Raw genomic sequence first — 15528 nt, forward strand, 5'->3', positions numbered from 1 at the left:
TACTGTACAGCAGTGGAAATAACAAGCTACAGTAATATTTAGCAGCATGGACAAATTTTATAAGCAATGTTGAGCAAAACAGGTAAGGCACGGAAAATATGTGCAGTACAATTTAATTTATATAAATTTTTAAAATATGTATAAATAATTCCCCGTCACTCTGGATGGCAGAGCTAGAGAGAAAAGCACAGATACTGTTAACACAAAATGAAACCTAGTGGTTAACTCTGAGGGGTATTCTTAGTGGGAAGAGAAACGGTGGGAGTAGGGGTGACTGCTGGGTACTGACAGTGCTCTATTTTATGAGCCATCTAGTGCTTACGCAGGGTTAACTGTGTAACTGGGCAACTCTTCATTATATCATACCAGGTTTTCATTCATTCAGCAGGCTCTCTCAAGTCTGTCATGGTGTGGTTTTATTTGCTATTTAATGTGTTCCCTTGAGCATGAAGACACTGGCTGGGCAAGTCAGACCCAAATAGGTGTGCAGGTTGTATGCACCCATGGGACATTTCTTGCCCCTGCATCCAGACCCACACCTGGGGCAGAGGGTGGCTGCAGTCACTGGGCTGGAACCTGGAAGTGGGTGGTCAAGACCGCATCCCGGTGGACAGAGAAGGGGACAGGAGGTGGAACCAACTGAGAACCAAGGCTCCCAGCTTCCAGTGCATGTTCCATTATCCTATCAGACTCACAAACCACAAACTTAAGGGTAAAATTATTAAGAATTTCATGATGGCAACCACAGAGCATTAAACCCAAGCACTTATCCCTTTCTGAGGGTGGAGTCCTACGTGACTGAAGGGTCACACACCCATGAAGCCAGCCCCACGACATACATATAATGTTTTCTGTACATTTCTGCCTGCATGTTACATTGTGTATGCAAATGCAAGCCCTTCTACTTCCTTCTGCAAGTCCCTGAGCCCTGGGTCAGGCCTGAACAGAAGGGAAGTGAGATCTGAAGTGATTGTGCCATTAATGTTTTAAATTGGCTATCAGGCTGAAACTGATTTACCAGAATTGTTCCTATATCTAAACGTAGGCCTCTGTGTTTAAAGGCTGTTTTATAAATTAAGTATTTATAATTAAGATCACAGGCAATTAATTCCACAGCATGCTAAGCCTTTGAACATAATTGTCCTTGGCTCCATTTTTGAAGCCAAGAAACTCCTACTCTCTGATTCTAGTTCCTTCCCTTCCACTCACGTCACTGAAAAAATGTACTATGTTTGGTGGGGTAATTAATAAGGTCTAATAAAAGTGGATACAAATAGATTATCATCTAATATATGACTTAATTCAGATTTCAGAAAAGATATGAGATTAAAGGGAACCAATGAGGGGCTCTACTTATGTTACCTCAACTCTTTCACAATAATTCTGAAAGGCAGATACAAATAACTCATTCCTGCAAACGGACACTGAGGTTAGGAAGAGTATATATCCAACCAAGGGTGTCCAACTAGTAAGTGGGTATATACATGGTTCTATCTAACTACAAACTTACCCTATTACCTTTCTTTGCTTCCTTTTTTTCTTTTCTTTAAACATTTACTGTCCATCTACTATGTGCCAAGCATTATCACAGAAATGAGTGACTGAGATCTGCAGAAGCCCCAAATCCAAGGCTGTGCTGTGAGTATAGTAACACGTGGCCATGAGCAACTGGAAATGTGGCTAGTATGGATTGAGATGTGCTGGGTGTTAATTCATACACCAGATTTCAAAGACTTAGTAAGGAAAAAGAAGGATGTAAAATATGTTAATTTTTACACATTATATATTGAAATGGTAAATTCTGTATATATGTTTTAGGTTAAATAAAAAGTGTGTTTAAAATTTATTTCATCTGCTTCTCTTGTTTACTGTGGCTACCAGAAAATTGTAAACTATAGGTATATATCACATTTTATTTTTACTGTACATCACTGGCCAAAAGATATTCTCTCAATCTTACTTCAGGATATATAAATGAATTGCGTACCTGTAATTTTAAAATTACAGTTTATATTCCAAGATTATTTTGAATAAGAAATTTCATATTTGAATAAACTATATGTCAAGATTAAGTTTGAATAAGAAATATATGTAATTCACTGTGGAATACATCTTCCTCCCAGCATCAATATTTATGGATTATATATCCAATCTCTCTTGAAATTTTAAAAACTTGCCTAAGTAAAATTAGCTAAAGCTTGTTCACTTTTCTTTTCCTGACAGAGTGTATGGTAAACAGAGAAACACCTGGATCAGATACAAGTATGCTTTTAATGAATCGAAAACAATTTTTACACCCCACAAGTATCTTAGAGATTTGCTGAACACTTTTAATATTATAGCATGCTTTCTCCCAGCATGAAAATTTTTGATTATTTAGAATTTGGTACATTAAAAATATTTTCCACATTTTCCTAAAGAAGATGAGGCAAGATGTGTTTTCAGACAATAAAACATTTGTGTTTTTATGAAATGTCTATTAACATGAGCAGTGGGGAATCATAGAAGACAGCTATCTTTCCTATTATATTGTTACCTACTGAAAAAAGCAATACAAACCAATTTATAATTCAACATAAGGCTAATACTTTAAATTTGTATCAGACACAGTAATATAATTGATAAACTTATAAGATAAAAATGTAATTTAAAAAAAGTACAGTAGTAAGAAACATGAAATTCAGACTATGAGATCAGATGGACTAAAATCCTCAAAAATCATACAAATTTGCAAGAGCTTTCAGTTCATAACATTATATGTACCACAAAATACCCATTTTATAAGCTCAACCTATATTGAATCATTCTGTTTTGCCTTGAAACACAGGCTTAAAATATCCCAATTTTAGAGTTATAGAGCAAAATATTCATTGCTACATATAAGACAATATGAACATCTATAAAGCAAAACAATAAAAGGGAATAAGAACCAAGAATCAGAAGCCTGATACTTGTGAGACTTAAGCTAGTTGCAAGCTTCTTGATATTTAGTTTCTTCACCTGAAAGGTGGGAAAATTAGACTGGCCATGCCTGAAAATCCCATCATAATCAAGGAGACAACATATAAAAAGAAACTTGTTACTAGTGTACTATTATATTAAAAAGAAATTTGTTCTATTATTTTATTATAAGCACCTACCCTTCAATTAATATTCTGAGTAGCCACTGTGGCAAAAATAATAAAAATATTTTAAATATCTTAAATTTAGCTTTTTCAAATCACTTTTGTAATCACCTTGGTATAAAATAACTGAAATTACATCAATAAATGAAAATATTTATTAGAAGGTACTTAATGATTACAGTAGAATTTGGGGAGAAAGGGAACCACAGAATTAAAAGGGAAAGCATCAACGACCTAAACGCACACAAAGCAACTCACAGTCATAGAAAACAAACTTATGGTTACCAAAGGGGACAGTGGGGTGGTATGGGAAGGAGAGAAATTAGAAGTTTGGGATTAACGTATACACACTACTATATGTAAAATAGGTAAACAACAAGGACCTACTGTACAGCACAGGGAACTACACTCAATATCTTGTAATAACCTAAAATGGAAAAGAATCTAAAAAAGAATATATATGTGTGTGTATATATATATGTACATGTAACTGAATCACTTAAAACTAACACAACATTGTAAATTAACTATACTTCAATAAAATAAATAAATAAATACAAGGCAAGGATCAACTACCTCACACTCCATCTGTTGTGATATGGTGGAATACTGCATAAAACAATCTATTTAGAGATTTTACTATTTTAAATTTTGCTACTTTAAAGAATCTATTTTCCACTTCTGAAAAGAGTTGAGACTCCCTCCCTCACTTTCCTCCTTCAGCTGCCGTCATACAGTATCATAAGAAAGGAAAAAAGAACATGTCTTTTCCTCCTCTGATACTGAGTGCTATGAACTGAAGTATCCCCACAAAACGCATATGTTGAAGCCCTGCCCACCCATGTGACAGTATTTGGAGATGGCACCTTTGGGAGATAATTAGGTTTAGATGAGATCCTCGTGATGGGATTAGTGGGTAGGAAGAGACCAGAGACCCCTCTCTCTCTGAATGTATGGTCTGAGGAAAGGCCAGATGAAGAAATAGCTACAAGGCTGCTGTCTGCAAGTCAGGAATAGATCTCCTATCAGAACCTGATCATGCTTGCACCTTGATCTCAGACTTCCAGCCTCCAGACTGTGATAAAATATGTCTGTTGTTGAAGTCACCCAATCCACAGTATTTTGTTGTGACTGCTCAAGTCAACTAGTACACTGAGTAAGCCCTGGAGGGGCAGGCAGGTGAAGAAGCTAGAGAGTTTTCTACCCAGGTACATGGAGGAGAATTCTCTTACAATCATTGGGGAAAAAGTGAAATGGACATTTATACCCAATTAATAAAAGAAAACTATTATATCAGGCTTAACTAGAAAAAAATTAAAATTTGTATAGCCACTAGGGTTTAAAAAGATGCAAAGGGAACAAAATTGGAAGGAAATAAATCAAGTCGCTGATCATGGAGAGGGTGGTGGCACTAATAGATAAGTTTTTTCTTTTCTCCAAATATTCTTTAATATGATTATATGTATTTTTATAACAAAAAGAAATGAAAACTAAAAATTTGTTATTGATCTTAATATGAGTCTAATGGCGAAAGTTTCATTTTAAGCGATCTTCACAGGGGAAAAAACTATTTATAAAGCATTTTTTGAGATTTCATATGTCTACCACTTTCTATTGGCTATTTTCAAAGGGGGACTGATGTCCTCAAAAAATTCATCCATTTTACTGAGAGAAAATTGCATCACAATAATTAGATAGTAATACCATATAAAACAGAATTTAGAAAGTGTTCATTGTTACGAGTTTACCGAAGTAAAATCAAATAACAAATATTAGGGTCTCAAAGAAGGTGCTCCGTCAGAGCTGACCAATATGAAGATCAGGAAAATAATAGCAATTAATAGAAATTCATGAAATAGGCAGCTATGCACTATAGAGAAAGTTGACAAAGCTAAAAAGTTGGTTTAAATAAAAAAGAAAACAATAAAGGTGACTGACTTTTAGCACAATTGACCAAAGAGAAACAGAGAGGAAAGGAAGGAGGCGGGGGGGGGGGGGGGGGAGAGCCTAAACAATTAATATCAAAAATTAAAAAGAAGACATCAGTACCAAGGTTACTATGGACAACTTTCTGGCAATAGTTTTGACAATTTAGACATATCTTTATAAACGTAACTTACTAAAACTGAAAGAAGGTGAAAATAGTTTTATCAGTCCTAGTTTTATGAAAGACTATAAAATCTATGATTTTAAATTCCATATAAAGAAACATCCAGGCCAGTTGCCTTCACTAGTGATTTTCCCCCAACATTTAAAAAAATATATCACAATCTTACATAAATTCCTCCAGACAACAGGAAAAGAGGAAACAGTTTCCAACTTACTTTATAATATCATCACCTCAATACCAAGAACATTACAAACAAGCAAAGTTATAGACCATTTCTCTTTTCAGCAAAATGAAAAAACCCTCCACAGAATATTAGCAAATTGAATTCGTATTTGGTTTATTCCAGGGTTGAAGATTAGTTTAACATCTGAAAACCAATAAATATAATTCACATTAAAAAAACAAATGAGAGAAATCATACAATCACCTTAAGAGATAAAAAGAAAATCATCTGATAAAGTTCAATATCGATTCATGACAAAAACACTTAGCAACCTAGGAACGTTTTAGTATTAATACAATGAGAGTCTACAATGAACACTACACATTATATTTAATGTTAACACATATAATAATTCCCTCTGAGACAGAAAATGAGACAAGAAAGCTTCTCACTGCTTCTATTTTACATAGTGCAGGAGGTGTTAACCATGACAATAAAGTAAGAAAAAATAAACAAAAGCTCTAGAATAGGAAGGAAAGAACAAAAACTGTCACCGTTCATAGGCAGCATGACTGTGTATATAGAAAGTCTAAAATGATCAACAGATAAACCAGGTAAACTACCAGAAGTAGTACATTAATTTATAAAAGCCATAAAGATATGAGGTCTGCGCAAAAAGAACAACTGTATTTCTATATCCCAGAAAAGGGGATGGGGTGAAACACAATTTTAAATAGCATTTAAAATAGCATCAAAAACATCAAAAGCATGGAAATAAATCTTTTTAAAATGCAGAAAACTATAAAATATTATTGAGACAGTCCTAATAAGGCCTAAATAAAAGGAAGGATAGTTCATGTCCATCTGTACTTCATTCTAAAAATGTCTAAGTTTTTCTCAATTCTTAATCTACCTGGAGGCAGGTAAATCTAAACAAACATTATCTTTAATAATGCATGATAATTATGGCATGGCTTGTGAGATTAAAGTTTTAAAACAGACAAAACAGAGGAAGAGCAAACCTAAAATGCTTCATAGCTCTTTTATTAGCCTGGGGAGGATAACATTTTTGCTAAATTTTACTGTATTTAAATCAATATTATTTATTTATTAAAGGCACCTTAACTAGCCACAATATAACTAGCAAAGGATTAGTAGCAAGAATTTAATAGAATTCCTCTAAATCTGGGATGGAAGCACAGGGATAGAATTTGCAAGAGGCACATAGAATATAAGAGTTGCTGTCAATATTGAATATAGTCTTCTGGCCGTGGGATGATTTTGTTTGTGTTTATTATAATACTAAATAATACAAAAAATAAAGAGGATAATTCATGGACAATTGATGATAATGCACATGAAACAAGGATTCCTATTAATCTAATGCTAGATATCTGAGGCTGGACGATATATACATGCATATATAATAAATGCTGATAGATAGACAGTGAAAAGTGATGCCAGGTTTCTTTTTTTTAAACTAGGAAAGTTCTAGGCCACCAGGAATAAGTATGAGTCCTAAAAACAAATTAAGAAATATTAAACACCTATGGAATCACGCTTTCTTATATTTTCTGGTTTTATTACTTTTGTCCTCTCCTGGCAGTTCAGCCAGGTTTCTAAAGTTATTTTTTTTTAATACTTAACTAGCATTTTTAGGTGTTCTGTACCCAGAAGTTTTTCCTTACATGGTTGTTCACATATTCTCAGAAACACAGACATACACACACACACACACACACACACACACACACACACACAGAGCTGTATTTTTTTCAGCTGCAATTTTTTTATTCAAAATGAAAACAGCATATTTGAGGTCCACTGGTGAAAATATTTATTCTAATAAATTAGATAACTTTCCTCATTGAATAGAAAAAATAAACATGAAAATTGATACCACTCTTTTGGAAAATAAAATAGCAGTATCTTCATTAATCCAACAAAATATAGTGAGCACTTCCTATGATCCGGGAATGAGTCTGGGTCCAAGGGATTATTAGTGAATTAATTGGTCAAAACTATCTGCATTCACAGAGATTACATTCTAGCAGGAAGAGTAGACAAAACCAGATAAGTAAAATAGGCAATATGTCCTGAGGACTCAAGTGTTAGAGATCAAAATAAAGCAGGATTGGTAAATGGAGCTGAGGGTATAGTTACTACTATAATAGTCTGGTCAGGGATGGCCTCACTGATATGAAGGCATTTGGACAAAGCCCAGAATTGGTAATGGAGCGATGCTGTGATGTCTAAAGCAAAGAGCTTTCAAGGCAGAAAACAACATGTACAAAGTTTCTGAGTTGGACATGCTAAGTTCGAAATACCTAATAAAAACCCAGGCAGAAATATTGATTAAGCATTTCACCATGAGCTGGAGTTGAGGAGAACGACCAGGCTGGAGATATAAATTTGGAGTCATCTGCATATAAATGGTAGTTAAAGCTACGGATTGGATAAAATTACCAAGAGAATGGGTATAGCTGCAGGAAAAAATTCAGAAATTGATCTCCAGGCCCATGAACATTGGGTCCCCCCAGACTCCAGTGGGAGTTTAAAAAAATGTTGGTGTTTACAAGGTAGTCTGGTTGACTGGTGACGCTCTTCAAAGTGAGATTTTGGAACTATTTCAAAGGTCTCTAGGCCATAACTCTCAGAGAATAGCAAACTCATTGGAGGAAAAGAGCTCAAGGAATCAAGAAGCCAATGAGTTAGAGAGCTTATTTATTTGGATACCAAAATCACAAAGAGTTATTACAAGACTAGAGCTAGTGAAAGTTATGAGGATCCAGGGGCTAAATTCTTTAGGATGTGAGAGAATGGATACAAATCAATAGATTACTGCAGGAAGGAGAGGTAATGAAGGATGTCATTTGATGACATGAGATTCAAAGCTGGGAGATTTAGGGAAGAGTGAGGGAGAATGGTCTAGAAACAGCATGAGGAAGAAGGAGGTCACCTCCCCATCTCCAATCCCAGAGACATGAAGCATGAAAGAGAGAGAAGACCATCACCTCTTAAGAGAGCAGCAGAGAAATAAATGTCCTGAGGGTTGGGGACAGAGCACAGATTTCAACTAGACTAAGAAGGTGAAGGGAACACTTATAAGAGGTTAAGGATTCAGGACATATATAATAGGATTCATCCTGAGGGTCTCAAGGCTGTGAACCTGGCAAGCAGGGAGAGGTAAGAAATCTTGCCAAGAGCAGAGTCTGGGGGTTTGGTCCACTTCTCTCCTGCCAATGATTATGTAGAGAGGTTTTAACACCTGAGAAGCAGCTGTACAGGAAAAGAACATTTTCTAAACTTTCATCCCTTTCACTGGGGGCAGTTTCATTCTTTCCTTGAGGATGACAGAGAATCGAAAGGATTTGCACCTGGCCACCCAGAGAACTGGTTCTTATGTAGAGCAAAATGGGCCCATCGTCCTAGAACTCTCTTTGATAAGTCTGTTAAAGAGTTTCTACCATGGGCCTATTTCCTTATAATCATAAAGATGGGGAGAAAAATCAGGGGTGCTTGAGGGATATCAGTTTAAGAATGACCTTCCTAATTCACTGAAATAGGAGGGCAAACAGGCAGAGTCAAGGCCTAGAACAGGATGCTAACAATGACAATGGCAAAAATAGTTGAATCCAGGAACAGCTGCCATGGTGGTGTTCACAAATAAGCACAAACCTCACTTCCTTGAGTTTGGTGCTGTGATAGTGTAAGGCAATGTTGTAATGAGGTGTGTCTTGTGCTTCTAGTAATACATCCTTTAGGACAGGGTCAAAGCCAGTCACAAACAACAGATTTTCAAGTCTCTCGTGCTTTACTATTTATATTTAGGGAATTGTAGCTAAGAATTACAGCTCCATTTATTAAGCACTAGGATGTAAGTTATACACTTTACAAGCATTATCTAAACAATTTTAGGTAGGTATTGTTATTATTCCCCATTTAACCAATGAAGAAACTGAGTCACAGAGTGATTAACTTGGATGAGGTTTCCCAGCTAGAAACTGGCAGAGCCAGAATTCTAACCTCATTAGAATAACCACAAGAACTCCAGTGGCTTCACTCTCAATCACTGTGCTATACTGCTTTAAAAGGCAAGGCTTCAAGCAGTATGAGGTACATACATTTATATATACAATATTACATATAGTATTATTATATATTACATCTATATGTCAAATGGATAGAAATCATGACTTTTTCTTAATCCCTGTTCTAATTTCCTTTCCTTTTTCCTTCAATCAGAATAACTTATTTATCCTAAAAAAAAAAAATTGGGCAACTTTAATTTAAGAGCCCAGTAAATTACCATACACCCCAGAGAAAACCACAAGATCTACATTCTCTCACAATTTAAGCAACATTCTGTTATTAAACAGACTTCAGTGGCTGTTTAAGACGTTCAGAGAAGCTGTAACTTACTAAACTAAACAGAGTTATAATATGTGAAGAAAAAGCTATGTTGTACAAATTTTTAGGCTATAACCTTAAAATGAACTAAAAAATTGGCAAACATAAAAAATATATTCATTATTTTTTCACCCAAGACACAAAGCCAGGACCACACCTAGGTTAAACAAAAAGAAAATCAACATTTTTCACATTTTACTAATAGCTTACATAAAATAAGTTTCTGACCACAGGCCCTCAGATATTTCTGCCCTTATTTTAAAAAATGTGGCAATTATAAAAGAATGGTTTAGCTTAAAACAAAATAAAAACTTCCCATACAACAAAGCAGTGATAAAATTCCCATTCTTGTTTGACTAAAAATACCTTTCATTTTAAGGAAAAAAAGAATAGCTACCCTGTAGCATTTGGAAATAATGATTTTTAGTGCAATTTTTACACTTTTAGCTTGTTCAACCTTTAAATTTCTCATGATGTTTATGAGTAATGAGAGACATATCATAAAACTAATAATCTGTCCAACAATTTGGTTTAAAGCATATAAAGTACACTGCATAACACTGCACTTATCTTTATGGTATCTGTGCAGTGTACATATAGTCAGCATACACAGGAACTGTGAAAACATACAGTCCAGTGCTATTCTTTTGCATGTTTATATTCACTGCTGTTATTATTGTATTTTACTTTCCCAAATTCTTTTTTCTTTTATCAGTTATCAGGTTTAGCCTATCATGTAGAAACAGACACATAGATACATACAGAAGTATATTCCATTTGAGTGGCTTCTTTTAATTTATCTTCAGTCATTCATGCATTCACTTAACACATGTTTATTAATGCCCAATACCTGCCAGTCACTGTGGTAAGTATAGGAATTCTTTAGCTTCCATGAAGCTATAGTTCTATTAGTAAATAGTTCAGATATTTCAGCAGAACATTTTTGCACAGATAGAACCTTTAGCAAATCTCAAAACATATCATGTAGGTGCCTGGCCATTCTGCCTGCCTTCTACTCACAATTTCACAATAATCTATAGCTAGCTAACTAGGATTCTTTCAACAAATATTTTAGAAGAAAGGTCTCCTATCTTTTCTTTAGCAATAAGCAAACAGTGGTCAAGTCCCTGTACAGTAAGCTCCATATATACAGAGAAAGAAGACTCACATTTCTATTTTTAAACTAAAGCCATGAGAATTACTGAACCCTTCAATGGACTGATACTCTCCTCCACAAGGGAAAGACACATGCAATTTATCTAAGTTGGATGATATTTGAAAAAAGAGGCTTTCATCAACCCTTAGGATGATCCTGAGTAAACTCTAAATGTCACATAATTAGCAGAATTTTCACTATGTGGTCGTTAAGGGCTGTAAACCTCAGCTTTCAGGGTTATCAGATTTCAAGACTGTTATCTGTTAAAAGTATTTCATCCACTGGACCCCATACTATATGAGGAATTTTTGACAGCATTTACCTCTTCACATACATACTTAATTCTAGACTCAACTGAGACCCACACATTATTCTACTACCATAGGGCTTCAAATTATCTGATCAAGCCTTAAAAGAATTTAAGCTATGGACAGATATAACAACCAAACATTTTAAACAGACCTATTGTATGTGTTCAAGATTCTGACATTATATTCACAAATATTAATAGTTTGGGTGAATATTGGTTAGATAAATAAAAATATGTTTGATGAGCCTCCAGTTGATGTATAAATTCCTTCTATAATAATCCAAACAAAGGCTGGTAAAATTGTTGATGGATAAAGGAAATTTTAAACAAGAGTGCCTTAACCCAAGGAGGAATTTATTCTGCAAATTTTCAAAAGTGTATTCCAAAATCAATCAAAGTCCCACTCTACAAGAAGAGTTTTCTCTTAATGACAGCCTGAAGCTCAAGAACACCAGTAAAAAGTGGGAAAACTACAAAATAGTTTCTTTGAATCAATAGCCCCCTAGGTCATCACGTAGCTCACCAAAGTTCCAAAGAGTTGCTCAATCACACTTAAGGGAATTTAGAGGGTCATCTATATTTTCTTTTGAAAAAAATACATATTTTTTTAAAACAACGATAACAACTATAGAGAGATGCTTAAAATTATAAGATTTTATCCTTATAATTTCCTAAAACCTTCAATATTTATACCATTTAAAAAATCCAATCTCTAAAGTTCAAATAAAGGAGCCGAAAATTAGTTATTTGGTGGTGGTTCTGAAATCTCTACCACATGACACATGATTTGAAGTGAAATATAAATAAAATGACTGTTCAATACTAGCTGTTTGACTTTGCATCTTAAAGGAATACAAAATAATGAAAGTCACTGTGTTTGCTACCATACTTAAGCAGTGAGACTCACCATTTTCCTTCAGAAGGCCCACAGAAGAGGAAGTCATGGGTCGTAAGTGCAAGCCAAGGTTGATGATGGGGAAGGCACTAAATGAGTCCATCCTTCTGTTTCCAAAATATGAAGGTAGAGCTTTGAGTGATTTACTAGTAACCAAACTTTCTAGACTAGTGTTACAGGATCACGGAGAGAAAACCACTTATCACCTATCAACAGAGACTACAACTATTGTATCCTTAGTGCCCTCACTGCAGAGTAAGGGGCACTTAGTAGGCCCTTTATAAATATTTATTATTGAATGAAGAAAAAATAATACCAAATTTTGCTGGCTCTGAGCAAGAATAACATAGGAACGTTTGCTTTCTGAAAGAAAAACTCTAACAAAAATCAGAAAAAGACAATGATGGTTGATGTCTTGGAGGGCTGGGATGGGAAGGGTGAGAGGGAGTCGTAGGAGGGAGGGGATACGGGGATATGGGGATAAATACGGCTGATTCACCTTGGTGTACCTCAAAAACTGGCACAACAGTGTAAAGCAATTATATTCCAATAAAGAGCTTAAAAAGAAAAAAAAAAAAGAAAAAGGAACATGCATCATATCTATTTCTTCTGTTTTACAAGAGATTTTAAGTGATATGTTTTCCTATCAGGACTTGGAGAGTTTCAATCAAGTCAGCTGAATCAATAAAACAGGCACTATGTAGAAACTTTAGAAAATGTAAATAAGCAAAAGTAAGAAAATTAAAATTACCCCTATTTCACGACCCTAGTATGTGAGTAATAATTGCAAAGCCTTAAATGCTTCCTATAAGCTGAGCACTATTCTAAGCCCTTTATGTGTCTTACCGCATTTAATACTCAACAACAAACCTCTGGGTATTTACTATTATTACACCCATTTTATAAAGGAAGAAATTAAGAGATTTAGGGGTTAAGTAGCATACAGTTCAGGTTAATCCAGCTAGAAATGGATGGAGCTAGGATTTGAATCCAGGCAGTGGGATTTAAGGAACTAAATAAGTGCCTTATTACTACTTTACACTGACTCCATTTGTCATGATTAACATGTATAATGCACCCTACGCCTTCTCTGTGTTTAGGAGTACATAAATGTACATGAACTTTTTAGCTTATCTTTTAGACTTGATAATATATAGTGAATATATTTCCTTGTAAATGTACAAAGGTGCACATCATTATTTTGGCCTAGAAATGGAATTGCTAGTTCAAATATTATAGAAATGTTACACACATTTTTAGGATTTTAAAACATTGTGCCCATCAAAAAACCAGGGTCTATAAGGAAAGTCTATGACTATCCTGTTTTGAGTTTTATATTTGGCATATAGTAGGTGCTCAACAAATAGCAAATAAATGAGTGACTCATCGGATCCATTAGCCTAGCTGTCACTCATGTGGTCACGCTTATGCAGTTGGTCAAAGGACTGAGGTATCCCTTATGTGAAAAACCATATTGTCAAGGGAAAATATGAGAGGTGTGAGTTTGTAAGCAGCTTTGCAAAACTTCATTTGAAATTCTAGAATTTATATGCTACCAAGAATGGGATCAAGATACATAGTTGTTGACCCAGCAATCCCACTCCTGGGCATATACCCTCAGAAAACCATAATCCACAAAGAAACGTGTACAACAATGTTCGTTGCAGCACTATTTACAATAGCCAGGACATGGAAGCAACCTAAATGCCCATCAGCAAATGAATGGATAAAGAAGATGTGGTACATACATACAATGGAATAGTACTCGGCCATAAATGGATTGGAGAACTCGAGGTTTGGGAGGGGGCGGGGGGTGAAGGGGAAGCTGAGACGAAGCAAGAGAGTAGCACAGACATATATATACTACCAACTGTAAAATAGATAGTCAGTGGGAAGTTGTTGTATAACAAAGGGAGTCCAACTCGAGGATGGAAGATGCCTTAGAGGACTGGGGCGGGGAGGGTGGGGGGGACTCGGGGGGGGGGAGTCAAGGAAGGGAGGGAATACGGGGATATGTGTATAAAAACAGATGATTGAACTTGGTGTACCCCCCAAAAAATAATAAATAAAAAATAAATTAATTAATTAAAATAAATAAATAAATAAATAATTTTTAAAAATTTTAAAAAAGGAATGAAATTGAATTATTTGTAGTGAGGTGGATGGACCTAGAGTCTGTCACACAGAGTGAAGTAAGCCAGAAAGAGAAAAACAAATACTGTATGCTAACTCATATACATGGAATCCAAAAAAAAAAAAAATGGTACTGATGAACCTAGTGACAGGGCAAGAATAAAGATGCAGAAGTAGAGAACGGACTTGAGGACATGGGGTGGGGGGCAAAGGGGAAGCTAGGATGAAGTGAGAGAGTAGCACTGACATACATACATTACCAAATGTAAAATAGATAGCTAGTGGGAAGCTGCTGCATAACACGGGGAGGTCAACATGATGATAGATGATGATTTACAGGGCTGGGATGGGGAGGGTAGGAAGGAGTCGCAGGAGGAAGGGGATATGGGGATATATGTATAAATACAGCTGATTCACTTTGTCGTACAGCAAAAACTGGCACAACAGCGTAAGGCAATTATATTCCAACAAAGAACTTAAAAAAAAAGATACATAATTGCTTTGCTTCCTTATAACTAGTCCTTGGATAAATACTACTTAAATCTCCAAATTAGAACTATTAATCACATTTTTCAATGATTCCCTATTAATGAAAGATTCTAACAGAAGTAGACCACAATTCGTCCACTTAAGCAAAATATTTTATAAACATTAAGGTGAAATACCAGAGTTGTTTCAACACAAATGTGAAATGCCATGAGGGATTCTATCATTATTTTATAATATCCTCATTCTGTTATTAAACTGAACAGAATAACCTAAACACAAATTGTCATGTAAACATAAGAAACTCCCACTGATCAAAACTAGAGGAAGTTAAGGCTCACTTGCCTGAAATACAGAATGCATTTACAGAAATGCAACCATCACACCCTCAAATGTACCAAATATTATCAACTAAAAAATTAGCTCTAATAAATAAATGTATAATAAATAAATCTTCTTGATGGAAAATTAATATTTAGAATGCACTCACATTTATCATTATTGTCATAAAAAGAGTATTTAATGTACGATAATTAATGTTTGAAGTTAGAATTCAGAGGTACTTGAAAATTGAAGAACTTCACTTCTTTAAACTTGAAAATGCAGAATTATTCAATTTTGTTTTCCTTTGCAAGTCAAACATAGAGAAACTTGGGGAAAGGAAAAAAATCATACATTTATAAGATTTGATCATACTTCATGTATTTTCCAAGGAAATTTCTTTTCTGGGGTCAATATTT

The 15528-nt window shown here is 34.9% G+C and overlaps 1 protein-coding gene across 1 annotated transcript in view; it reads right to left on the reverse strand.

Moving 5' to 3' along the window:
• The window catches only part of IQCM (IQ motif containing M), a 324469-nt gene that overhangs the window by 263795 nt on the left and 45146 nt on the right, over positions 1-15528 (reverse strand). Inside the window, exon 4 of the mRNA XM_057726958.1 lies at positions 12182-12276. Coding sequence (XP_057582941.1) covers positions 12182-12276 — 95 coding nt within the window. The remainder of the gene's footprint in view (positions 1-12181; positions 12277-15528) is intronic.

Source organism: Hippopotamus amphibius, chromosome 3 (assembly GCF_030028045.1).
Source record: "Hippopotamus amphibius kiboko isolate mHipAmp2 chromosome 3, mHipAmp2.hap2, whole genome shotgun sequence".
In the NCBI taxonomy this organism is placed as follows: Eukaryota; Metazoa; Chordata; class Mammalia; order Artiodactyla; family Hippopotamidae; genus Hippopotamus; species Hippopotamus amphibius.